The sequence below is a fragment of the Budorcas taxicolor genome, chromosome 16, assembly GCF_023091745.1.
Source record: "Budorcas taxicolor isolate Tak-1 chromosome 16, Takin1.1, whole genome shotgun sequence".
Lineage (NCBI taxonomy): Eukaryota > Metazoa > Chordata > Mammalia > Artiodactyla > Bovidae > Budorcas > Budorcas taxicolor.
The window spans coordinates 29,173,515-29,199,607 of NC_068925.1; the positions used below are offsets into that span (position 1 = coordinate 29,173,515).

At 38.6% G+C, this 26,093-nt stretch overlaps 1 protein-coding gene across 1 annotated transcript in view; it reads left to right on the plus strand.

Moving 5' to 3' along the window:
* The window catches only part of DNAH14 (dynein axonemal heavy chain 14), a 388,242-nt gene that overhangs the window by 158,821 nt on the left and 203,328 nt on the right, over positions 1-26,093 (plus strand). The window contains exons 27-34 of the mRNA XM_052654143.1: positions 2,681-2,768; positions 9,002-9,255; positions 15,149-15,380; positions 16,130-16,183; positions 18,255-18,400; positions 19,730-19,798; positions 20,666-20,852; positions 21,688-21,764. Coding sequence (XP_052510103.1) covers positions 2,681-2,768; positions 9,002-9,255; positions 15,149-15,380; positions 16,130-16,183; positions 18,255-18,400; positions 19,730-19,798; positions 20,666-20,852; positions 21,688-21,764 — 1,107 coding nt within the window. The remainder of the gene's footprint in view (positions 1-2,680; positions 2,769-9,001; positions 9,256-15,148; positions 15,381-16,129; positions 16,184-18,254; positions 18,401-19,729; positions 19,799-20,665; positions 20,853-21,687; positions 21,765-26,093) is intronic.

Consider the following 26,093-nt stretch of genomic DNA (forward strand, 5'->3'; position numbering starts at 1 on the left):
GAAAAGAGGGGGAGTCAAAAGAGGAGAGACCAGTGTAGCCAGTAATCAGTTCCCTAAGTGTTCTCCACAGCCCAGAACACCCAGAGAGATTCACAGATTTAAGCAGAGAAGAGGAGGGGGAGGGAAGAGATAAGAGGTGACCTGGGGGAGAAAAGGGAGAGTCAAAAGGGGAGAAAGCAATCAAGCCAGTAATCACACCCTTAAGTAAAAATGGGTACTGAAGATTAGATTCTTAAAGGTACAAAATGGTTAACAAATAACAAAAAGCAAAGATTTAAAATCTAGAGTAGAGGTTAGACTCTCAATAATACAATATTAAAAATGCAAAACAAAATCAATCACAAAAGTTATTAAAATATATATATATGAAATTTACTTTAAAATAGCATCTTTTTTGCAAGGCAATGTTAGGTTATAAAAATGAAAATTAAAGGAGTGATAAAGAACTTAAAAATTTTTAAATGATAATAGTAAAAATATATCTAGCAATTTCTCTGGAGCTGTTGAGGACAGTGTGGGGTCAGTTCAGTTTCAGATAGTTCCTTGTTCCAGCTTATACTTGTTCTCAAGGTCTATAGAGAAGACCCTTCCAATGCTTAGTCAATGTTATCTACAGGGTTTTAATCCGTTGCATCTGTCGCTTCCAGATTGGTCCCCCTTCTTTATTTTTGACTTCCTCTGTTTGCAAGTCTCTTCAGTGTCTAATTTCTGCCCTGACACAAGGGGGCAAAGGTGGTCACTTATTTAGGCTCACTTGTTCAGTTGTGTTGTGGGGAGGGAGGAACACTGCAAACAAATATCACTGGCGTGTGTGGGGAGTGCTCCCAGTGTATGGACCACACTGGGTTTGCCCCAGCTCACAGCGGTGTGTGCTTTCCCAGTCTACACTGCTCAGGCTCTGCTGGGATACTGTCCAAAGCAGGCCCTGCATTTTAAACACTTCCCAGGTCTAAGCTGCTCACGTTCAGGTTCTTGGGTACTCCACAAATGCATAGACTTGGTTGGGCATGTGTTTTTGCCCTTCCCAGGTCCAAGCAGCTCAGGCTACCAGGTACTTGGCAAGCACACTCTCCCAGGTGGCATCCTAGCATCTTAATCACCTCCCCAGTCCCGGCCGCTCAGCTTCCCAAGTGTGTCACGAGAGCGCTGTCTCAGGTGTGCTGTGTGCCTCCTCTGGGGAGCTGATCTCAGGCTGTGAACTTCCTGGCAGATGTCAACCGTCCAGGATCCCAGGAAGACTTGGTTAGCAACTGGAAGCCTGCTCACAGTTTGGTGGAGGATGCCGTCTCTGGGACTGAGATTGCCCCTTGCCTTCTGGCTCTGGCTGTCACTCGCCTGCCTCTCTGCCTCTGGTAGGGGAAGGGGCCGGTCCGCAGCCAGCTAGTTCTCCTTTGGTATTCACTCAATTCTTTGTTCTGTGAGCGGGCCAGGCTGCGCCTTATGTTAGAGCTTTACGCAGGAAAGTTCTCTCTTTTTTTCTCTCTCTCTCTGGCTATCCCACAGTTTGGGTTGCTATCTCATGTTACTTCCCTTAGATTGTCCCCAGGGCATTCAGGTCTTGTCCTTACCCTGAGCATGCAACCTGCTCCTTCTTGTCCAGCCCCCGCTGGCTGGTGGCATACACAAGCATCTGGGCTACTTCTCCGCTGTCAGTTGCAGTTAGGCACCTATTCTGTGGGTTGTTTTTTTTTTTTTTTTCTCTCCCAGTTATGTTGCCCTCTGACATTCCAAAACTCCCCACAGACCCACCGATGAGAGGGTGTCCTGCTGTTTGGAAACTTCTCCTCCTTCATGACTCCCTCCCCAGGACGGGTCTCCATCCCTAACTCTTGTCTCTCTTTTTGTCTTTTATATTTTGTCCTACCTCCTCTCTAAGAGAATGGGCTGCCTTTCTGGGTGCCTGGTGTCCTTCGCCAGCATTCAGAAAGTTGTTTTGTGGAAGTTGCTCAGCATTCAAATGATCTTTTGGTGAATTTGTGGGGGAGAAAGTGTCCTCCCTGTCCTATTCCTCCACCATCTTAGGACCGCCCTCCCCTCTTCTTTACTTTTGAAAGCTAAATTATAATTACTTTTTAAAGTTAAATGTAGGACTTAACTATTAAAAATCCCCTGATCATTTCAGTCCAATATTCAATTTTGTTGAAATTATTTCAAATATTGTTTTTACCATTGATAGTATTAGAAATTCAAAGCTAATAGGTGTCATCCTCTACCTTAATATAGTCCCAGGTGGCACTAGTGGTAAAGAACCTGCCTGCAAATGCAGGTAGACACGAGACACAGGTTAGATCCCTAGGTCAGGAACATCCTCTGGAGGAGGGCATTGCAACCCAGTCCAGTATTCTTGCCTGGAGAATCATATGGACAGAGGAGCCTGGTGGGCTATGGTCCATAGAGTCAAGAGTCAGACTGAAGCAACTTAACATACATGCACACCATCCCAAAAACTCAATGGTTTTATTGGAAATGTGCAGATGATATTAAAGAGGAATTTAAGGAATATGCATTATGCATGAATTAAAGCTCTATTATCTCTGCTTTGTTACTTATATACCTAAATTAGAACAGAAAAGTCAGAGAGCCTAAAGGAAAATTCCTGTGTTATCTTATCATGCTTAATCATTAAATGGCCACAATCAGTGATTAAATATAAATATTATAATTTTTTTTTTGCATATAGATTTGTAAGTCAAGGAGTTGATGACTGGTACTACCAACAGTTTTCCCTATGGGTGCTGTCTCATCCAGGACAAGTGGTACTCACTGTGGTAAGTAAATACTTCTTTGATGTACCAGTATTTAATTTGTAACTACATGCCCAGAAAACAAAGAGTTAGAAATAAACCATTGTGAAGGTTACTGATATATGTAACTCTGAATTGCATCAAAAAATAAAATGGAGAGATGGTTGACTTGATGGACAGATATCTGACAAAGTAAATATTAGCAAAACGTTTATTAAGGAACATAGTGATAGGTATATGGGTATTCATTTTATAATTTCATCAACTTGCCCATGCTTTTAAAAATGTTCAGGATAAAATGTTGAAGGAATATAACTCGTGAATTATTTTGTTATTTGTTCAGTCATGTCTGAATCTTTGTGACCCCATGGACTGGAGTCCCCTAGACTCCTCAGTCCTCCACTATCTCCCCAAGTTTGCTCAAACTTGTCCATTGAGCAAGTTATGCTATCCAACCATCTCATCCCTCTGTTGCCCTCTTCTCCTCCTGCCCTCAGTTTTTCACAGCAGTAGAGTCTTCTCCAGTGAGTTGGCTCTTTGCATCAGATGGCCAAAATATTAGAGCTTCAACTTCAGCATCAGTACTTCCAGTGAATAGTCAGTGTTGATTTCCTTTAGGATTGACTGGTTTGATTTCCTTGCAGTCCAAGAGACTCTGAAGAGTGTTCTCCAGCACCGCAGTTCAAAAGCATCAAGTCTTCAGTGCTTAGCCTTCTTTATGGTCCAACTCTCACATCCATACATGATTACTGGAAAAACCATAGCTTTGACTATACATACCTTTGTCAGCAGAGTGATGTCTCTGCTTTTTAATACACTGTCTAGTTTGGTCATAGCTTTTCTTCCAAGGAGCAAGCATCTTTTAATTTCATGGCTGCAGTCACCAACTGCAGTGATTTTGGAGCCCAAGAAAATAACATCTGTCATTCTTTCCACTTTTTCCCTTCAATTTGCCATGAAGTGATGGGACTGTATGCCATGATTTTAGTTTTTTGAATGTTGAGTTTTAAGCCAGCTTTTCACTCTCCTCCTTCACCTTCATCAAGAAGCTCTTTAGTTCCTCTTCAGTTTCTGCCATTAGAATGGTATCATCTGTATATTTGAGGTTCTTCATATTTCTCCTGTCAAGCTTGATTCCAGCTTGTGATTCATCCAGCCTGGCATTTTACATGATGTTCTCTGCATATAAGTTAAATAAGCAGGGTGACAATATATAGCCTTGATGTACTCCTTTTCCAATTTTGAACCAGTCTATTGTTCCATGGCTGGTTCTAACTGTTGCTTCTTGACCTGCATACAGGTTTCTCAGGAGACAGGGAAGGTGGTCTGGTATACCCATCTCTTTAAGAACTTTCCACAGTTTATTGTGATCCACACAGTCAGACTTTAGTATAGTCAATGAAGCAGAAGTATATGTGTTTTAGGAATTCCCTTGCTTTTTATATAATCCAACAAATGTTGGCAATTTGATCTTTGGTTCTTCCGCCTCTTCTAAACCTAGATTGTACAACTGGAAGTTCTCAGTTCATGTACTGAAGCCTAGCTTGAAGGATTTTGAGCATTATCTTGCTAGCATATGAAATGAGCATAGTTGTATGGGAGTTTGAATATCATTTGGCATTGCCCTTGTTAGGAACGGGAATGGAAACTGACCTTTTCCAGTCCTGTGGCCACTGCTGAGTTTTCCAAATTTGCTGACATATTGAGTGCACCACTTTAACAGCATCATCTTTTAGGATTTGAAATAGCTCAGCTGGAATTCTGTCACCTCTACTAGCTTTGTTCATAGGAATGCTTCCTAAGGCCCACTTGACTTCACACTCCAGGATGTCTGGCTATGGGTGAGTGACCACACCATTATACTATTCTTTTGTATAGTTCATCTGTGTATTCTTGCCACCTCTTCTTAACCTCTTCTGCTTCTGTTAGGTCCTTGCCATTTCTGTCCTTTATTGCACCCATCCTTGCATGAAATGTTCCCTTGGTATCTCTAATTTTCTTAAGTGATCTCTAGTCTTTCCCATGCTATTGTTTTCCTCTATTTTTTTCCATTATTCACATAAGGCTTTCTTATCTCTCCTTTCTATTCTCTGGAACTCTGCATTCAGTTGGGAATATTTTTCCCTTTCTCCTTTGCCCTTTACTTCTCTTCTTTTCTCAGCTATTTCTCCAGTCTCCTCAGAAAACCACTTTGTCTTCTTGCATTTCTTTTTATTGGGGATAGTTTTGGTCACCATCTCCTGTTCAGTGTTATGAACCTCCGTCCATAGTTCTTCAGGCACTCTGTCTATCAGATCTAATCCCTTGAATCTATTTGTCATTTCTACTGTATAATCATAGGAGATTTGATTTAGATCATACCTGAATGGTCTAGTTTTCACTACTTTCTTCAATTTAAGCCTGAATTTTGCAATAAGGAGCTCGTGATCTGAGCCACAGTCAGTTCCCGGTCTTGTTTTTGCTGACTATATAGAGCTTCTCCACCTTTGGCTGCAAAGAATATAATCAATCTGATTTCAGTATTGACCATCTGGTAATGTCCATATGTAGAGTCATCTCCTGTGTTGTTGGAAGGGGGTGTTTGCTATGACCAGTGTGTTCTCTTGGCAAAACTCTGTTAGCCTTTGCCCTGCTTTGTTTTGTACTCCAAGGCCAAACTTTCCTGTTACTTCAGGTATCTCTTGACTTCCTACTTTTGCATTCCCATCCCCAATGATGAAAAGGACATCTTTTTTTTTTTTTTTGTATTCATAGAATCATTTGGCTTCTTTGGTATTAGTGGTTGGGGTATAGAGTTGAATTACTGATGTTAAATGGTTTGTCTAGGAAACAATTCAAGATCATTTTTGAGTTTGCCCCCAAGTACTGCACTTCAGGTTCTCTTGTTGGCTATGAGGGCTACTCCATTTCTTCTAAGGGATTTTTGCCCACAGTAGTATGCATAATGGTCATCTGAATTAAATTCTCCCATTCAGGTCCGTTTTAGTTCACTGATTCCTAAAATGTCGATGTTCACTCTTGCCATCTCCTGCTTGACCATGTCCAACCTACCATGACTTATGAACCTAACGTTCCAGGTCCCTATGCAATATTGTTGTTTACGCATCAGACTTTACTTTCACCACCAGACACATGCACAACTGAGTGTCATTTCTGCTTTGGCCCAGCCTCTTCATTCTTTCTGAAGCTATTTCTCTGCCTTTCCCCAGTAGCATATGGGACACTTTCCAACCTGGGGGTCGTGGGGTACATCTTCCATGGAGTGTCATATCTCTTTTCCTTTCATACTGTTTATGGGCTTCTTGAGGCAAGACTATTGAAGTGGTTTTTCCATTCCCTTCTCCAGTGGATCACTGGGCAAAACAGGTCTTACTGGGCAAAAATCAGGGTATCAGCAGGGCTGTATTCCTATTTCTTTGTCTTTTTTCCATCTTCTGGAATTCTTTGATTCATAGCCCCTTCCTTTATCTTCAAAGCTACCAGTGTCCCCTCTCTTTGACCATTCTTCAGTAGTTATATCTCCCTCTGTTTAGAAGCAGAGAAAGTTCTCCAATTTTAAGGATACATGTGATTACACTGGCCCCACTCAGAAAATCCCTGTCACAAGGTCTTAATCAACTGTTTCCATCATAAGGTGACATATTCACAGCTTCTGGGGATTAGCACGTGGGTTAAAAAAAAGAAGGAGAAAAAAGAAAAAGAAGAGAAATGACGAGATTTGTTATGAAAGCTAAGGGAGGAGAGAGGGATATTTTTGTTTGTTTAATTTTTCTCTAGAAAAAGTGAGTGATCATCATTTTTAAATGCTCTAGAAAGGTTTGAAAACTCCATTATGTCTGTCAGTTATTAGGGTCAACATGAACCTCAGAGACAGCAATTTTTCTGGAGTAATGAAAGTAAAAGCCATATTGCCATAAGTTACTATTACCAAGTATTTTTAAAGCACACTTGACCTTGTAGTTCTCTGTTAAATTTTAAAATAACATTACATTTTTTTATTTACCTTTTTTTTTCTAAGTTGCTTCAGTCGTGTCCGACTCTGTGCAACCCCATAGACGGCAGCCCATTAGGCTCCCCATTCCCTGGGATTCTCCAGGCAAGAACACTGGAGTGGGTTGCCATTGCCTTCTCCTTGACCCACCCTAATTTTCAAGCCTTTATTAAGATAACCTGGGATTATGGACAGAAATTCTGATTATCAAATCTCCTTGGTCTCCTTTGTCATTCACTTGCCTGAATATTAATAAAGTGCTCTCAGATCTTAAGTCAAGGACTTATTTAAGCTGTTGTTTATGCAGACAACAAAATTATAATTAATCTATATGCACATTTCTGCAGTTTACCAGGCATTCAAATAATCAAATCTGCTCTACTAAGAAAGGATCTTTCCCAAACCTCTGGTCTTCCAAACATGCTTAATAATTAGAAGCAGTCAGTAATCTGTTTCCAAAAATATTTTATGATAGATTTCAACTTCATTCACTGAACATATTTTTGTTTTCCCATGTCTGCCTTACATACTGCAAATCTCCCATCCTTGTATGCAATTTACAACTTCCCTTCCTCTTATAAACACTTCTACATATGTAACATAACTAGAAACTATCTCTGAGTGGCCACCTGTTGGGATAATAAAATATTTACATGCAGTATCCACTAAGAGAATTTCAATATAGATTTAATCAAACTATAGTGGTTGAGAAGTCCTCTATGTTTAGCTAAATAAATAGGTAAAATCTAGTTCATAATCAGTCTTACCATATCCAAACCTTCCCTCAACCTACACTGAGGCAGCCTCGGAGAGGGTCTCAGCCCACTGGTTGCTCTCTCCTGAGGCTGTGAATCTTGGATAAATACCTCAGGTGTGACAGTACAGTGACTTTTGATCAGACTCTTCTGTGGCATGACCATGACTATGGTTCCTGATGCCTGGCCCAGATTCTTGCTTCTGCCCACTTCCTAAGCCTCAGCTCTCACCTCCAGCTAATCTGCTATTAGAGGTCTACAACATGCTTTCGGGAAGTCAGAGTTAGTTTCTGTTGCATGCTGCCAAAACACTAACTGATAAATCAAGTTTCCCATCTGGGTACACTTATCTTGCCCTGGAAAGAAAAAAATCTCACCATTCTACGTATTACCTCTATGCTAATTATTCTAATATTTATTTCCTCATAGCTCCTCTTGTGTATTTCTTAAGAGTGCTAAGTCGCTTCAGTTGTGTCTGATTCTTTGTAACCCCATGGACTGCAGGCCACTGGGCTCCTCTGTGCATGGGGATTCTCCAGGCAGGAATACTGGAGTGGGTTGCCATGCCTTCCTCCAGGAGATCTTCCCGACCCAGGGTTAAAACCCACATCTTTACGACTCCTGCATTGGCAGGCAGGTTCTTTACCACTAGTGCCAGCTGGGAAGCCCGTGTATTTCTTAAGCACTTCAAATTCAGTATATCCCAAATGAATCCATTGTGTCCCTTCACCTACAGCATGCTATTCCTCCAATAGATATAATATCTTAGTGACTGGAATCACAATTCACCTAATTACAGGCCAGAAACCTATGAACCTCCTGACATATCTCCCTCCATTAAATGCCAGGTCAATTTGACTTAAATCCAGTAGCCTTTTTAAAACTGCTCTGGTATGTATGGAAAGAGTAACAAAAGAGGGATCAAATAATAGAAGTTATATAAAGATCCTAAAAATTACAAACTTAACCTATCTCTAAAAAACCCCACTCAGAAAACAGAAGTAATTTAATCTTGGAATTATGATACCATTATTACTGTCCCCAGGTTCTTACTTAGCCTAAGCGATGACAGATTAAGAATATAAAACTTAGAAAATATAAATGTTGGTGATAAACATGTTTCCATTTATTAAAGAATAAGGCTCCCACAAGCATTAATCAAAGTTCAATCTCTAAGTGTCAAATGCATACAAATGTGTAAGCTCTCTCTTTTACACACATATGATGACTTGCATAATACACACCACATATTGTTGTTCAGTAGCTCAGTCGTGTCCGACTCTTTGCGACCCCATGGACTGCAGCATGCCAGCCTTCCCCGTCCTTCACCATCTCCCAGAGCTTGCTCAAACTCATGTTCATTGAGTCGATGATGTCATCCAACCATCTTGTCCTCTGTTGTCCCCTTCTCCTCCTGCCTTCAGTCCACACCACACCACTCTTGAGAATATCTATTTTCACTTATAAAATTTATGCTTCAAAATTATTACTTTTATATCTTATTTTTTCAGAGCCAGATCATATTTTATAATGATTGTATCAAAAGTTTTGTGAGTTCTCATCCAAAAAAAGAGGTGGAAAAGGTCCATGCTGGTATGATACATCAGCTAGAAGAGATTGCAGAGCTGGTGGTGCTGGATACTCATAACTCTCGAGCAAAAGTTGTGCTAGGGGCGTTGCTTACCCTGTATGTTCACTGCAGAGACACAGTGAGAGATTTACTACTCAAAAGTATTTTCAATGCAGATGATTTTGAGTGGACAAGGTAGGTAGATCGAAATTACAACTCTAAATAAAATAATTTCTCATATACCTACCTCAGGTAAGTTAATTCTCTACCTCGAATTTTGTCCAACCTGAGTTTTATCTCTCTGGGATTTATAGAAATTCTAAGCAAATTCTGCCAACTTGAGTACATATTCCTGTGCTTTCTTATTCCTCTTTTCCACTGTTCTTCTCCTTCATTTTAAGTTCTTTTTGTTTTATCTTCCCGAACTGACCACACTCCTCTTAGATGTGTTTTCCCTTTTACCATTCAGCCAGAGGGCAGTTTTCAGTGGGTAGTGAAAGAAGCTCTACCTCAAGCCTCTTCTTTCCCCCATGTGCTGTCAGTTCTGGGACACACCAAGCTGAGAAACAAATCAGACGACATTTCTAGCCGATTCTCTAACTCAGAACTCCCTTCTTCCTAAAAAGTGCAAGTTGCTCAGTCGTGTCTGACTCTTTGCAACCCCCATAGACTGTATAGTCTGTGGAATTCTCCAGGCCTTCTCCAAAGGATCTTCCCAACCCAGGTATCCTGCATTGCAGGTGGACTCTTTACCAGCTGAGCCAACAGGGAAGCCCAAAAATACCTGAGTGGGTAGCCTATCCTTTCTCCAGCGGATCTTCCCTACCCAGGGATTGAACTGGTGTCTCCTGCATTGCAGGTGGATTCTTTACCAGCTGAGCTACAGGGAAGCCCTTCTTCCTATCCAGGGGCAATAAGTATATAGTCATATACATGTAGTATTTCATATACAAATATGAAAGTATAGAAAAATAGTGCCATTAATTTTCGTGAAGAAATCAAACATAAGATTCCTGTAATAAATATAGTTTCAAACTTCTGAATTAATTTTTTTTCTGAAGTTTCCTCTGTTCATAGGAAGATAACCGCCCTACCTGTATAAGATCCTTGATTCTCAAGAAAAGTTTATTTTTAATAAATTCTGTATTAGCATAAATTTCCTGATTTTAGGTATGACAATTTCCTTTAAACTCTAAGGAAAATAGAGTGAAAAGAAGCTGTTGCGTTTGACTGGCATGACTGTCTACTATGTTTTATCAGGATATATTTTATATATATTCATATGCCTGTATTACTGAAGTATAACTGTATACATTCTTAATTGCTAAAAGAATATGTCATGTCTGTGAGCCCTCATGTTGCATAAAGTTTAGTATGTCATTATTACTTTCTATTGACTCTCTTTAAAAGTGAAAACTAAAAGTGGAAGAGCATATACAGAAAAGCAAACTAGGAGAAAGAAGATTCTATTAATAATAAGACTCTGAGTGTATCTATGATTCTAAGGGTATAGCTTCTGTATAGTGTGCCTTGGTGTCCCATGACACCATAGGGTACTCACAACTGTAAGATTTTTTAAACTTTTGAGAGACTATAAGGACACTATAAGATACCAGAGTTTCTTTGATGACTCAGTGATAAAAAAAATCTGCCTGCCAACGCTGGAGAGACTAGTTTGATCCCTGGGTCAGGAAGATCCATTGGAGAGATAAATAAATGGCAGCCCACTCCAGTGTTCTTGCCTAGGAAATCCCATGAACCAGAGCAGCCTTGCAGGCTATAGTCCGTGGGATCGCAGAAGAGTCAGACAAGACTTAGTGACTAAACAAACAAGGAATATATAACATCAGTAAGATAACCAGCTCCTAACAGGTTGGAGCAGTTTACAACGTTAATATTAGATCATGCTACAACCTTTCAGTGACCTCTTATCTTTGCAAAGCTAGATTTTTGGCAGTGGCCCTGTTAAAAAGCAAGCACTGAATTAAAATTAATGTGGCACAGGAAGTAAGATTGGCATGATCCAATCTCATTTCAAAGTTTGAGAAATTATGCAGTGTACAACTGGTACACACAACCCTCCAGTTACTTAAGAATGAAATAAATATATTTTCTTTCAATTTATTTGTATAATTTAAAAAATTAAGCTACTGTATGTCATTAAGATAAAAATGTTTCTTAAGCTGATTTGGGCCTAAACATTAATAAAAGAAACTATGAAATATTACTTATGCACTACAGATACAGTGAAAAATCTTTTCCTAAATTCATACAATATGGTCAATTAAGCTATGACAAAGGAGGTAAGAATACAGGTAAGAAGACAGTTTCATCAATACATGGTCTTGGAAAAACTTAACAGCAACATGGAAAAGAATGAAACTAGAATATTTTCTCACACCTTATATAAAAAGTAAACTTAAAATGGATTAATGACCTAAATATATGACCTGAAACCATAAAAAATTCAGAAGAAAGCATCATTTCAGTTCAGTCACTAAGTCGTGTCCAACGCTTTGCGACCCCATGAATTGCAGCACGCCAGGCCTCCCTGACCATCACCAACTGCAAGAGTTCACCCAAACTCATGTGCATCGAGTCGGTGATGCCATCCAGCCATCTCATCCTCTGTTGTCCCCTTCTCCACCTGCCCCAATCCCTCCCAGCATCAGGGTCTTTTCCAGCGAGTCAACTCTTCGCATGAGGTGGCCAAAGTATTGGAGTTTAAGCTTCAGCATCAGTCCTTCCAATGAACACCCAGGACTGGTCTCCTTTAGGATGGACTGGTTGGATCTCCTTGCAGTCCAAGGGACTCTCAAGAGTCTTCTCCAACATCACAGTTCAAAAGCATCAATTCTTCGGTGCTAAGCTTTCTTCACTGTCCAATTCTCACATCCATACATGACTACTGGAAAAACCATAGCCTTGACTAGATGGACCTTTGTTGGCAAAGTAATGTCTCTGCTTTTGAATATACTATCTAGGTTGCTCATAACTTTCCTTCCAAGGAGTAAGTGTCTTTTAATTTCATGGCTGCAATCACCATCTGCAGTGATTTTGGAGCCCCCAAAAATAAAGTCTGACACTGTTTCCCCATCTACTTCCCATGAAGTGATGGGACCAGATGCCATGATCTCAGTTGTCTGAATGTTGAGCTTTAAGCCAACTTTTTCACTCTCCTCTTTCACTGTTATCAAGAGGCTTTTTAGTTCCTCTTCACTTTCTGCCATAAGGGTGGTGTCATCTGCATATCTGAGGTTATTGATATTTCTCCCAGCCATCTTGATTCCAGCTTGTGCTTCTTCCAGCCCAGCATTTCTCATGATGTACTCAGTTCAGTTCAGTCACTCAGTCATGTCCAAAGTGAAAGTTGTGACCCCACAGACTGTAGCCTGCCAGTCTCCAGCTAATGTTGGCAATTTGATCTCCAGTTCTTCTGCCTTTTCTAAAACCAGCTTGAACATCTGGAAGTTCACGGTTCACGTATTGCTGAAGCCTGGCTTGGAGAATTTTGAGCATTACTTTACTAGCATGTGAGATGAGTGCAATTGTGCAGTAGTTTGAGCATTCTTTGGCATTGCCTTTCTTTGGGATTGGAATGAAAACTGACCTTTTCCAGTCCTGTGGCTACTGCTGAGTTTTCCAAATTAGCTGGCATATTGAGTGCAGCACTTTCACAGCATCATCTTTCAGGATTTGAAATAGCTCCACTGGAATTCCATCACCTCCATTTCTTTGTTCATAGGATGCTTTCTATGGCCCACTTGACTTCACATTCCAGGATGACTGGCTCTAGATGGGTGATCACACCATCGTGATTATCCGGGTCGTGAAGATTTTTTTTGTACAGTTCTTCCATGTATTCTTGCCACCTCTTCTTAATATCTTCTGCTTCTGTTAGGTCCATGCCATTTCTGTCCTTTTTCGAGCCCATCTTTGCATGAAATGTTCCCTTGGTATCTCTAATTTTCTTGAAGAGATCTCTAGTCTTTCCCATTCTGTTGTTTTCCTCTATTTCTTTGCATTGATCTCTGAAGAAGGCTTTCTTAGGCAGTATGATTTTTGACATTGGTCTTAGCAATTTTTTGGATATATCTCCTCAGACAAGTGAAACAAAAGCAAAAATAAACAAATGGAACCTAATCAAACTTAAAAGCTTTTGCAGAGCAAAGGAAACCATCCACCAAACAAAAAATACAGACTACTAAATGGGAGAAAATATTGGTAAATGAGACATCTGATAAAGGGTCAATATCCAAAATATTTTCAACAAAACCTGATACAACTCAATATCAAAAAGACAACCCAATTTAAAAATGGGCAGAGGACCTGTTTTTCCAAAAGAAATACAAATGGCCAATAGATGCATGAAAAGATGCTCAACATCACTAATCATGAGGGAAATGCAAATCAAAACCACAATGAGATATCATATCACACCTGCCAGAATAGCTACTGTCAAAAAGACCGCAAATAACAAGCATTGGTGAGGATGTGAAGAAATGGGAATCCTCATGCACCACTAATAGAAATGTAAGTTGGTATAGCCATTCTGGAAAACAGTATGGAGGCTCCTCAGAAATTAAAAATGATCTACCAATTATACCGTTATATTTATCTGAAGAAAATGAAAACACCATTTTGAAAGATACATGCACCCCAACATTCACTGAAACATTATTTACAATAGCCAAGATATGGAAACAGCATAAATCCATCCACAGATAAATGGTTAAAGAAGATGTGCTATATACATGCAATGGAATGTTAACCATAAAAAAGAATGAAATTTTGCCATTTGTGTCAATATACATGAACCTGGAGGATATTAGGCTTAGTGAAATAAGAAAGATAAATACTGTATATTTTCATTTATATGTGGAATCTAAAAAATAAATGAACAAGTATAACCAAACAGAAACAGATTCATAAATACAGAGAACAAACTAGTGGTTACCAGAAGGAGGTTGTAATGAGAAGTGCAATAGAGGTAATGGAGATTAAGATGTACAAACTACTAGATATAAAATAATAAATAATGAGGATGTAATATCCAGCAAAAAGAATACAGTCAATAGTAACTTTATATGGAGTATATTCTATAAAATTGTCAAATGACTATGAAAGTGAAAGTCGCTCAGTCGTGTCTGACTCTTAGTGACCCCATGGACTGTATGTATAGTCCATGGAATTCTCCAGGCCAGAATACTGGAGTGGGTAGCCTTTTCCATCTCCAGGGGATTTTTCCAACCCAGGATCAAACCCAGGCCTCCCGCAATCCAGGTGGATTCTTTACCAGCTGAGCCACAAGGGAAGCCCAAGAGTGCTGGAGTGGATAGCCTATCCCTTCTCCAGAGGATCTTCCTGACCCAGGAATTGAAACAGGACCTCCTGCATTGCAGGCAGATTCTTTACCAATGGAGCAGTGTATACCTGAAACTAATAATAGTATTGTAAGTCAACTACAATTTAAAAAATTCATTTCCTTCAACAGTGGCTTCTCTCTCTTCATCCGAGACTTTCCAAGGTGGTAGTTTATAATTTTTAAAATTTTCTTTGTAATTTATTTTTTTTAATGTACTCATTTTTATATTTCTTTATAATCTGCTTTGTCCTAGAAAGGATTTAAAAGGGTTTTATGAAGGATATACAAAATTTTAGATGACAGCATAAACTAAGATATAAATGGGCCACCAATTTAACTCATAGTGGTTTCCATAAGAATGTAGTCCTGGACCACTAATGTAGTAGTTATAATGAATAATGTCTGAAACTACCTTCTTATGGAAGCCATAAAAACTTCATAGAGATGATTGTTATGTAAATCTTCCATTTATGCTGACCATCATACCAAAGTAGCATGATTCAACAAGGCCATTTTTCTCATAGGGAAGAGTGTTCATGTTTGCAGTCTTTCAAGTTCTAGTAGTTCCTGTCTAATAGAGCAATTAATGAATTATCCACCAGTCTTTTCATTTGATTTTTTGATGTTTTCAAATCAACATAATCTTATTGTGTTTCTGCATGTGAAAAAGAATTAAAAATCATTTTGCCCAAATAATATGATCATTTAAAATATTGTTTTCAGACATTTGCAATATAAATGGAATGAGAAACAAAAGTTGTGCTATGTATCTCAAGGAGATGCCAGCTTTACTTATGGCTACGAGTACTTGGGCTGTACCCCAAGACTGGTGATTACGCCTCTCACAGACAGATGCTGGCTAACTCTCACTGGAGCACTACACTTGAACCTAGGAGGTTGCCCTGCTGGTCCAGCTGGTACAGGAAAAACTGAGAGTGTTAAAGATCTAGCAAAAGTAAGTGGTCAAAAGTAAGTGGTTTCTACATCTAAAATAAAAACTTCTCTCTTTTTAGTCACACAGTATTGTAAAGTAAAATTTTAAAAAAGTAAAAAGAACTTTAAAAGTTATCTTAAGTTTACACCTTTCCTGTTGTTAAAGTATTCATAATATTTAGCAAACACATTAACACATTCGTTAATTCATACATCATCATATAATTTTGAATGTTTAATGTGTGCTGGGACTTAGGATCTTGGTAAGTCAACATAGTTGACTTGGGCTATAAAAATGAGCTAACATCTATGTAAATGGCAGCTTTGTCCCCCCTTCCTTTCCTGTAGAAGTGATTCATTTATTTTGAGCTCCATACACAGATTTTTGCCTAGTCTTTGTGATTAACAGAAGTGTTTGTGTGTGTGTGTGTGTGTGTGTGTGTGTGTGTGTGTGTGTAAGAAAAAGAGACAAACAACTGATGAAAGCAAAGGGTATAGTTTATGATATTGCTGAAACGTTTTTTCTTAGGTTATTTGTTTATATGTTTAAAAATACAACCTTAAGCCTCCATGGACTAATCAACTAAACTATAACAGTGTATGTACATTAATCCTATACTGAGTCTTGTGGATTTCTAAATTTGGTATAAACACCTTTATATTGTAAAAATTTTCTTGCAAGAATAAAGATATTTTATTCCTCTGGAAGTTTTAAAGTTAGCATTTTGCGTCATAATTCAATAAATATATTAAAATATTTTTGTTTCCCAGTCCTTAGGCAAACATTGTGTAGTCTTCAACTGTTTTGAGGATTTGGATTATAAGGTAAAGCTTATTCTTATATTCTCAGAAAAAAACTATTGTACACATAAAAGAAATAATTCATTAAGGATAAAAGAATAAGAAAAATATCTTAGACATTAAGTATTAATATAACTATAAATGCTATTCTTTTAAACTAACAGAAGAGAAATTTTAAATGTAATTGAAACTTAAAACATTTCACAGTTTACCTTTATTCAGCTGAACCACTTCTTAAGATAGAGAGTTTCCAATGTTTTGACAGGGAGAATCTTTTCAAACAAAATTGGTATGAAACATGAATATATAAAAAATTAAGAGTACTGCTTCAGTAATATAAATTTACATATTCTAACCTATACTTTTATTTACTGAAAATAAAGAACAATGAAGCTACTATGAGTAACACAAAAATTTGAGTCAGAGGTTATATAAATGATTACAAGTTTATGTCAGCCTTATTTTGTTTGGGTTGCATATTATCTAAAATATATCTCATAACATTCTTAAATATTTATTAAAATGTCATATACCTCTGAGCCTATCACAAATTCCCTTAGTTTCAAAACACTCCAATTTATTTTATTTTGCAACTTAAGTCCAAACCTTTTACATTTTGCTGAGATCCTACACTTCCAATATGTATTCACCTGGCACATTAAAAATATCAGTAAATATAAATAAGCTGATTGAACTATTATTCTTAAAACACTTACCAAATAGCCTCTCTGTCCTCCCTGGAAACTACGTTTACTGGGGCTCTGCAGCAGTGGGACTAGGGTAAGGTGAGTGACACTCTTACCTGCTAAGCAAAGTTCAATGAGGAGCCAAAAAACTTAGTCATCAAAATAAATAGTATTTTAGTGCAATGTATTTTTTAAAGAATCAAAGTAAATGCCCCCCCAAAAAAGGTGATAAACAAAATATCAAAGGTTTAGATAAAGACAGGATCTGATTGCTGCAGTCAGTGGGAGGAACCGACTTTTTCAGGCTTCTGAGCCAGAGGGGCTCTCTCCGATTCTCATATCTTGCCCCTCTGCAGCACCTAACAAAAGCTCCTCTTAGAGTTCAAGCATTCCTCTACAGGTATTCAGTCCACAGACACTTTATCTGGCTTGTTTATTTCAGTTTATAACATTTACAGATCAACAGATTTCAACACAGACTTTCAGTCTCTCACAAGGACACTGGAGGATATAGCCACCTGCCCACTGTAAATGGCAGAAGTAGAGTAAGAGCTGCTTGCATTTGCTGTCCCCACTCCAGCCTGGCCCCAATCTTCCACTCCTCTTAAATTATTAGTTCAGAAATCTGCGTTACTGAGCTTCCCTGGTGGCTCAGCAGTAAAGGATCCATCCCTAGGTTGGGAAGATCCCCTGAAGAAGGAAAAAAATCCCACAGACAGAGGAGCCTGGCAAGCTACAGACCATGGAGTCGCAAAAGAGTTGGACACGACTTAATGACTAAACATCAACCGTCTGCATTACTACCAGGCATTGACCACTAAGCCTTGAGTCTTGGCCTGACCTAGAAAGGAGAACTCTTCCAACCATCTGCGGAAAGCTGTACTGAAGACTTCTACTGCCAGTGCGTGGTTCTGAGAACATGGCACCCAGGCGATTGCTCACTTATGCAAATGTGAATTGTGCTTCTACTTTCTCACTCTTGTGAGCATCAGTTTGCTGCTGTTGTGTTTAAACTTTTAGGGCTTTCCCAGTGGCTCAACAATAAAGAATCTGCCTGCAATGCAGGAGACTAGGGTTCGATCCCTGGTTGGGAAGGTCCCCTGGAGGAGGAAATGGCAACCCACTCCAGTATTCTTGCCTAGCTGGCTACAGCCCATAGGGTCACAGAGTCAGACAAGACTGAAGCGAGTTAGCACGCACACACATTTAGACTTTTACCGGAGACAGGCAGAGTAGTTGAGTGGTCTTAGAGTCTAAATACTGCTGCTTTCAGCCCTACACAAATGCTTGAAAGGGAGACATACAAACAGTGTTTTCTTAGTTTGGTTAAAATGGGAAGATCTTGCAGAAATTAATGTCCCAGTAAAAATGCTCACCTAAATAACAATTTCATTAATCATTTTTTTAAGATAATGGGGAAATTCTTCTTTGGACTGGTTGAGTCAGGAGCTTGGTGTTGTTTCGATGAATTCAATAGAATTGACGTGGAAGTTCTCTCTGTGATTGCCTCACAGATGCTAACAATTAAGGCAGCAAAAGACAGCTATTCTGTCAGGTATTTGCTAAATGTGTTTATACTTTGGGAATGGAAATTTGATGTACACGTACTGCTAAATTATTATTTAATATTTTTGTTTGTTTCTTTTGTTTTCCTAAGCACACACCAAAAGGAATGGCACTTAACTTGAATTTTTCCTTTGTTTGGCAAATAATATGAAAATATGAGTAGTTAGCTTGCAGACTCTTTCCCAAGCTTGGAACAGTATTCTTGGCTACCAGGATAAGGAGGCAAATATGTTCTAATTACTTTTCTTTTTTAGTTTAAATTCTCTTAGTAGCTATTCATTTGATGATATTTCATTTGAAGAAATCAAAGGGGTTTTTTTCCTTTAATTCTACATATTAAAAAAAAAAAAGTTATACTAACCACACACAGGAACCCTTCTGTTGTTCCATTACTCTGGATTAATATACTTTTATTTTAAAAATCCTTTAATAACAATATTTATATGTTAGGATTACTAATGTACACTAATCCAAGCAAAATTTTTTTTCTTTTCAGGTAAATTTAGGAATTTACATGATTTACCTTTTAGAGCATACTTGGATTTGTGGGTTTAAAATGTCAATTGCAATCTAATAATGCTAACTCAGGCTAATGGGCACTCACTTCTTGCTTTACTCTCAATGTTACGAGGCTTCACAAGTCTGTGGATATGACTAGGATTACAGTAATTCACACTTCACCAGTTCTTCACCACATCTTAGCTTCTGCCAAGTTTTCCTCATCTGTGTCTAGACGGTCCCTAGGTTTCGTCCCAGTTGTTCTTCCGTTCCTGTTTGACCACCTTCGTCGATTCAGCTGTCCATAAAATCACTAGGGGATTTCTCTCCATTGTCTCTTCCTCTGGTGCTAGCAGCATGACACTATCCATGCAAGGTTCTACTTCACGGTGTTCCCAGAATTATTCACTTGAGTGTTGGGAAGTGGGCTGTGTTTCATTTTAAAGCAAGAACTCTACTGAGGGCCATTCTGTGTTCCACTGTGTCATCCAGGTGGAGCTTTATGTCTCCTCAGATTCTCTTCTCTGTGTAAGTCAGTTCATTCAGATGGATACCCTCTTACCTTGAGCCTCACCAAACTCTCCAGACATCATCAGACATGATCAAATAAATCTGAATCCCAGCAGAGCTCATGATTTGGCATAAAACACCTCTTCTTTCCCTTCCTACTGTTTTTTTTTTTTTTCTTTTCCCAGCATGTTCTGCTTAGATCTAATTGTAGCACAGTCTCAGGGAGTTTTGCAAACTCTTTTGTAGTTTTAAGATACTTTGGCTTACAGAAAGCAGTTGTCTTAATGATGAATACTGTAATGTCTTGTAGGTTTATACTGGAAGGAAAAGAAATTCGTATAAACATGTCTTGTGCAGTATTTGTCACCCTAAATCCTGGGTAAGTATCAGTTGCATCTGTGGTAGGAGTTCAGTTCAGTGCAGTCGCTCAATCGTGTCCAATTCTTCATGACCCCATGGACTACATACAGCATGTCAGGCTTCCCTGTCCATCACCAACTCCCGGAGCTTACTCAAACTTATGTCCATTGAGTCAGTGATGCCATCTAACCATCTCATCCTCTGTTGTCCCCTTCTCCTCCTGCCTTCAATCTTTCCCAGCATCAGGGTCTCTTCTAATGAGTCAGTTCTTCGCATCAGGTGCCCAAAGGGGTAGGAATGTTCACAGGCAAAAATCCCTTTTTTAAATCTTATCCATAGACAGAGTTGGCTGACGTTGTATATTCATCACACACCCTCCACCATGCCTCTGAACCCCTCCACTGCCCACACCATTTATAAGCAGCTACAGCTCTGTGTTTGTCCATATGGATGATATCACATTAAGCTTCTGACCAAGAGAAATTTCCACTTTATGAATAGCCAGAGAGAAATGAAAAGGTTGGTAGTCTGTCACAAAGAGGACACAGACAGAAAAGCTAATGAAAGTAGCAGGAGGAACAGTATGGTAGTTTACAGGGAGTGGAGACTGGGCAGACTCAATAAATATGTGTTGATGGAATGTTGATGGAATCCGGGAACTGATGTGAGGTAAACCATGGGAGGAGGCACAGCAAGAAAAGCACATAAACTGGGAAGCTCTGTGAGTTAAAAGCACAATAGAAACCATCTTGTAAACGTCTTGTTTTCAGATGAAGGTCACATAGAAAGGCAATAGAATTACTATTTGGGAGAAATGTATGTGGTTCTCATTTGAAAAACTGAAACATGATGTTTTCTGTTTCTTTGTTTTTCTTATCCTCTTAAGATACAAAGGTCGAGTGGAACTCCCAGATAACTTAAAATCTCTGTTTCGCCCAGTGGCAATGATGGCTCCCCATTATCAAATGATTGCTGAAATAATGCTCTTGTCTATTGGTTTCAAATCTGCAAAATTACTTTCTGGAAAGCTAGTTAACATTTACGAATTAGCTAGCAAGCAACTCTCGCAACAGGTAACAAACTGTTTTTATCAAAGTAAAGGTGATTACATGAAGCATTAAATAATAACTTTTCAGGTATTAGTCCAAGAATGACCTGGAACTAAAATTCCTATCAGCATATCAAGTTCATGCAACTTGTGTATAAGGCAATATGTAAATCTAAGTTCCAAGCTTTCCCTGGGATCTGATCTGGAGAGAGCAGTCAAGTAGCTCTAATTTTAAATTATAGACTACCTTCTCCATGCAAGGAAGATTACATCTAGAGCAGTTGTATTCAAACTTTATAGTGCATCAGAATAATTTGCAGGACTTTTTAAAACATAAATTGCTGGACCTTACCACCAACTTTCTAGTTGTCTGAGGTGGGGCTTGAGGGTTTACATTTCTAACAAGTTTTCAGTGTTCATGATGCTGCTAGTCTGAATGCCCCACTTTGAAAATTATTGTTCTAGGGCATGCCAACTTTGTGTTTATTTATAACCCAGAATGGTTTGGGCAGCTAACCAGGTTATCTCCAAAGCGTTCATTTTTACAATATATTCTTTAAATCCAGCTCTCCATTTTAGAGAAAACTTAACTCAGATAATGATTTTTTAACTTCTTTGAAACTTGTTAATCGTTTTTTTTGTTTTTTTGTTTTTTTTTGAGAAGGAGACTTATAGAAGGACAAGTTTGGGAAAGAAGTGAGAACATTAGAACCAAAACTGAGGGTTTCTTGAATTCATAACACTGTTTCTCTTCATAGCATAGATGATTAGTGATTTAACAGTATACTATATGCATTTATTTCCAAGTTGTTCATTTTTCTCCAGAAACTTAATAACTCAAATATTTTAATATTTGATAGGATCATTATGATTTTGGCCTGAGGTCTCTGAAGACAGTTTTAGTGATGGCTGGGAAGAAGAAACGGGAGCTTAAATGGTCAGTTGAATTTTGAATTGAGTGTAGATCAAAAGGGAGTTACACAATACTGAGAAAATACTGTGTGAAATTTTAAGTAATGACAAGAAGATAAAATAAAATAATTCTGAGCTCCCAGACTCGAAATCCAGAAGCCATAAAAGAAATAATTTATAATAGTCAAAAATTACTTTTTGTGAAGTCAAAAAACAAATGAAAAACGAGTAAAGATATAAGCAGCTCCCATTGCAGTTAAATAACTCATCCTCTTAGTACATAAAGATTTCTAGAAAACTGGGGAAAAAACAGTCCTATAGAAAAATGGACAAAGGAACTCAACAGACAGTCTCAGAAAAAAAGAGACATAAAAGTCCTTTAAGTATATGAAAGTACACTCAACCCCACCCATAATGAGAGAAATGTACATTACAGTTACTCTGAAAATTGTTTCTCACTTATCAGATGGGCAAAAGTTTTTAAGTTTTCAGAACTTTGTACTGGTGAGACCAAACAGAAGCAGGCATTCCTTTTCATTATTGGCAAGATGTGTACTTTTTGTACTGTCTTCATTTGGGGCTGTATCCATGTATCACCTATTAAAAAAATTTTTTTTAATATGTTACAAAAAGACATATCAATATACTATTTACATGAAATGTTTAAACAATAAATGTTATAGATTATTTATAAGTACAGTAAAAAAAGTACAAAATGTTTCATGGGAGGAGAAAACAATAGGAATAGGCTATAGCTCCACTGTAATATTTTATTTCTTAAATAAAAGAACTGTAGCATATCTTGCAAAATGGCCTGTATAATATAGATGGAATGTAAATAGCTGTCTATTATGAAATATCTTATAATTTTATAAAATTAAAGATAAATAGTACCAAGTAATCAGCTCCCTAATGTCCTCACGTCCTTAGTCCTTTATTCTTTTTTTTTTTTTGGCCGTACCATGCAGCTGTGGAATCTCAGTTCCCTGACCAGGGATTGAACCCAGACCACACCAGTAAAAGCCCAGAATCCTAAACGCTAGGAAAGGGAACTTTCAAGTCCTCAGACTTTCTTATGTTCACTTAATTCTGTGTGTGAATAAATATTCCAAGGATACTGGTACTCCTCTCATTTCAAAGTCCTTCATTGTTCTCTGCAAATCACAAAAAACTCAAAGTTCTCACAGCTGCCTGCTGTTGGAGATCCCATTTCCAGGGTACTCTCTGTCTGTCTCCTGCCCCTGAAAGTAGCTCTCTTTTCTCTATTCCAAGGGTAAAAGCCACCCTTCTTTAATTCTCCCAAACCTTCACACACTTGATGTGATTAAGTGAAGCTGACTGTGTTATGAAAAGGACTGGGGAATTTATTTTTTTGTCAGAGGAAAGCACAGTGAACAATTTAAAAATGAATATTAGACAATTTGCTTTTTAAAAGTCCGTTGACCCTTCCTAATACCTAAAATTTTAATTGTTCTTCTTGCCTCTCTCCTCTTCCCTTCTCTGTCCCTTCCTCTCCCTTGACTCCACCCAGTGCTTTGTAAGGTTTCTAATTTTGTCTCTTAGGATTGAGAATACAACAGATTTCTCTCATTTCTTTATGCATGGTGATTCAACCCTCCCTTCTTTCTGCCTTCTCTTCTCTTTCTAGATTGTGTTGATGCAGCCTAACTCCAACCCCCAAATAGAGTTTAAAGGTGTTTACATAAAGATGTGTTAGTTTTGTAGGGCTGCTGCCATAACAAACTGCTATAAAAGCAAGATGTCCAAAAACAATGGAAATGAATCTTTTCGTAGCACCTGAGGTCAGAGGTCTGAGACCAAGGCTGTGGACAGACCTGCTCTCCTTCTAGAGTCTCTTGGGAGATTCTGTTCCTTTCCTCTTTAAGCTTCTGGTGGTTGCCAGCATTCCTTGGTGGAAGGTCACTTCACCCCAACCTCTGCCTTCATCTTCGCGTCAGCTTCTCGACTGTATGTCTCTGTCTGCTCTGGTATTAGGAACATGTGGCTACACTTAGACCTGAATGATTCAGGGTAAATGTCTTTCAAGATTCTTAACTCAATTAGATCTTCTGCCCTATCAGATAATATTCACAGAGTTCCAGGGATTAGGAAGTTAATATATTGGCGGGGTTGGGGGAGTAGGAAAGAGGGGGGAATTTTTCTGCTTACCACAGTCAGCCTTATCTGTTTTTCTCTAAATCTCCCCTTTTGTTTAGAAAATAAGCTGTAAAACTGACCACAGTACTGGGCCGCAAAATGTCTTAACTAATTCCAAACAACTGGTATCATGAAAACAATCAAACAGGTTTTAAAAGTTACATTTAACTATGCTTTTCTTCAACTTTCAGTTCAGTTCAGTGCAGTCGCTCAGTCATGTCCGACTCTTTGCGACACCATGAGTCACAGCACGCCAGGCCTCCCTGTCCATCACCAACTCCAAGAGTTCATCCAAACTCATGTGCATCGAGTCGGTGATGCCATCCAGACATCTCATCCTCTGTCGTCCCCTTCTCCTCCTGCCCCCAATCCCTCCCAGCATCAGGGTCTTTTCCAATGAGTCAACTCTTCACATCAGGTGGCCAAAGTATTGGAGTTTCAGCTTCAGCATCAGTCCTTCCAATGAACACCCAGGACTGGTCTCCTTTAGAATGGACTGGTTGGATCTCCTTGCAGTCCAAGGGACTCTCAAGAGTCTTCTCCAACATCACAGTTCAAAAGCATCAACTCTAGAAAGAAAAAAAAAAACAAAAACCAGCATCAATTCTTCGGTGCTCAGCTTTCTTCACAGTCCAACTCTCACATCCATACATGACCACAGGAAAAACCATAGCCTTGACTAGATGGACCTTTGTTGGCAAAGTAATATCTCTGTTTTTGAATATGCTATCTAGGTTGGTCATAACTTTCCTTCCAAGGAGTAAGCATCTTTTAATTTCATGACTGCAATCACCATCTGCAGTGATTTTGGAGCCCCAAAAAATAAAGTCTGACACTGTTTCTACTGTTTCCCCATCTATTTGCCATGAAGTGATGGGACCAGATGCCATGATCTTCGTTTTCTGAATGTTGAGCTTTAGGCCAACTTTTTCACTCTCCTCTTTCACTTTCATCAAGAGGCTTTTTAGCTCCTCTTCACTTTCTGCCATAAGGGTGGTGTCATCTGCATATCTGAGGTTATTGATATTTCTCCTGGCAATCTTGATTTCAGCTTGTGCTTCTTCCAGTCCAGAGTTTCTCATGATGTAATCTGCATATAAGTTAAATTAGCAGGGTGACAGTATACAGCCTTGATGTACTGCTTTTCCTATTTAGAACCAATCTGTTGTTCCATGTCCAGTTCTAACTGTTGCTTCCTGACCTGCATATAGGTTTCTCAAGAGGCAGATCAAGTGGTCTGGTATCCCCATCTGTTTCATCTGTCTTCAACTTTAGTTGACCTTAGTGTAGAAGTTTTCTTTTTTATGCTTAAATTGCAAGACAGTCCCCACAGTAATCTCAGATGCCATCCCCTAAGTTATTCTTTTGTATAATTTTAGTGAAAAACATGGTATTGTAACAATTTTACCATATTTTATATAAGCTATTATCTCTCCTTATCTATATCTAATAGTTACTCCCCAGCCAGACATACTGTTATCCCTATTTTTAGAATTTCTTTTCATGTAAAGCAAAGTCTGTCTGAGAAAAAAGTAGGAAAGGTCAAGGTTACTTACTAGATCCCCAGCAGGGAAGTGTGGGACCGTTTCTGTCTCTGGTGTGGCCCCTCACTTTGACTTCTGGTCGACTCTCGCCCTCTCTACCAAAACACCTTCAGAAAAAAGACTCACTGGTGTATTTACAGAGGAATGTGTAAACAGCTGATGCCAACTCAGTGAGTCTTCCATCGTAAAGATAGAGTGCTTATAGAAATGGACTTTGAAGTCAGAGAGACCTGACTAAATGCCAGTTCAGACATTTACCAGCTATATGACACTGAGTGTGTTATTTCATTTTTCTGAGTATCACTTTTCTTCTTAGCTTTTGAAAAGATTAATGAAATTTCTTAAACAATTAAGCAAAAGACCTAGTAAAAAAAATACTCAATAAATGTTATCTATTAGCTCTTTTTACTATGGGGCAAAGGCTTAAAAGTTATCACCAAAATGAAGAATTTCAGACATCAGTAGACAAGAGTATGAGAGGGATGCTAGGGCAGGGAAAACTTTTTTTCCTTTCTATCTCCAAAGTCATACTATACCACATGTAGTTACTTTTTCCCCTTTTGACTGCATGTTTAATGTATAAAAATGTGTACTAGAGTGTTTAGTATACAAAATATTATATGTGGCAATAAACTGTGTGATAACAATATATC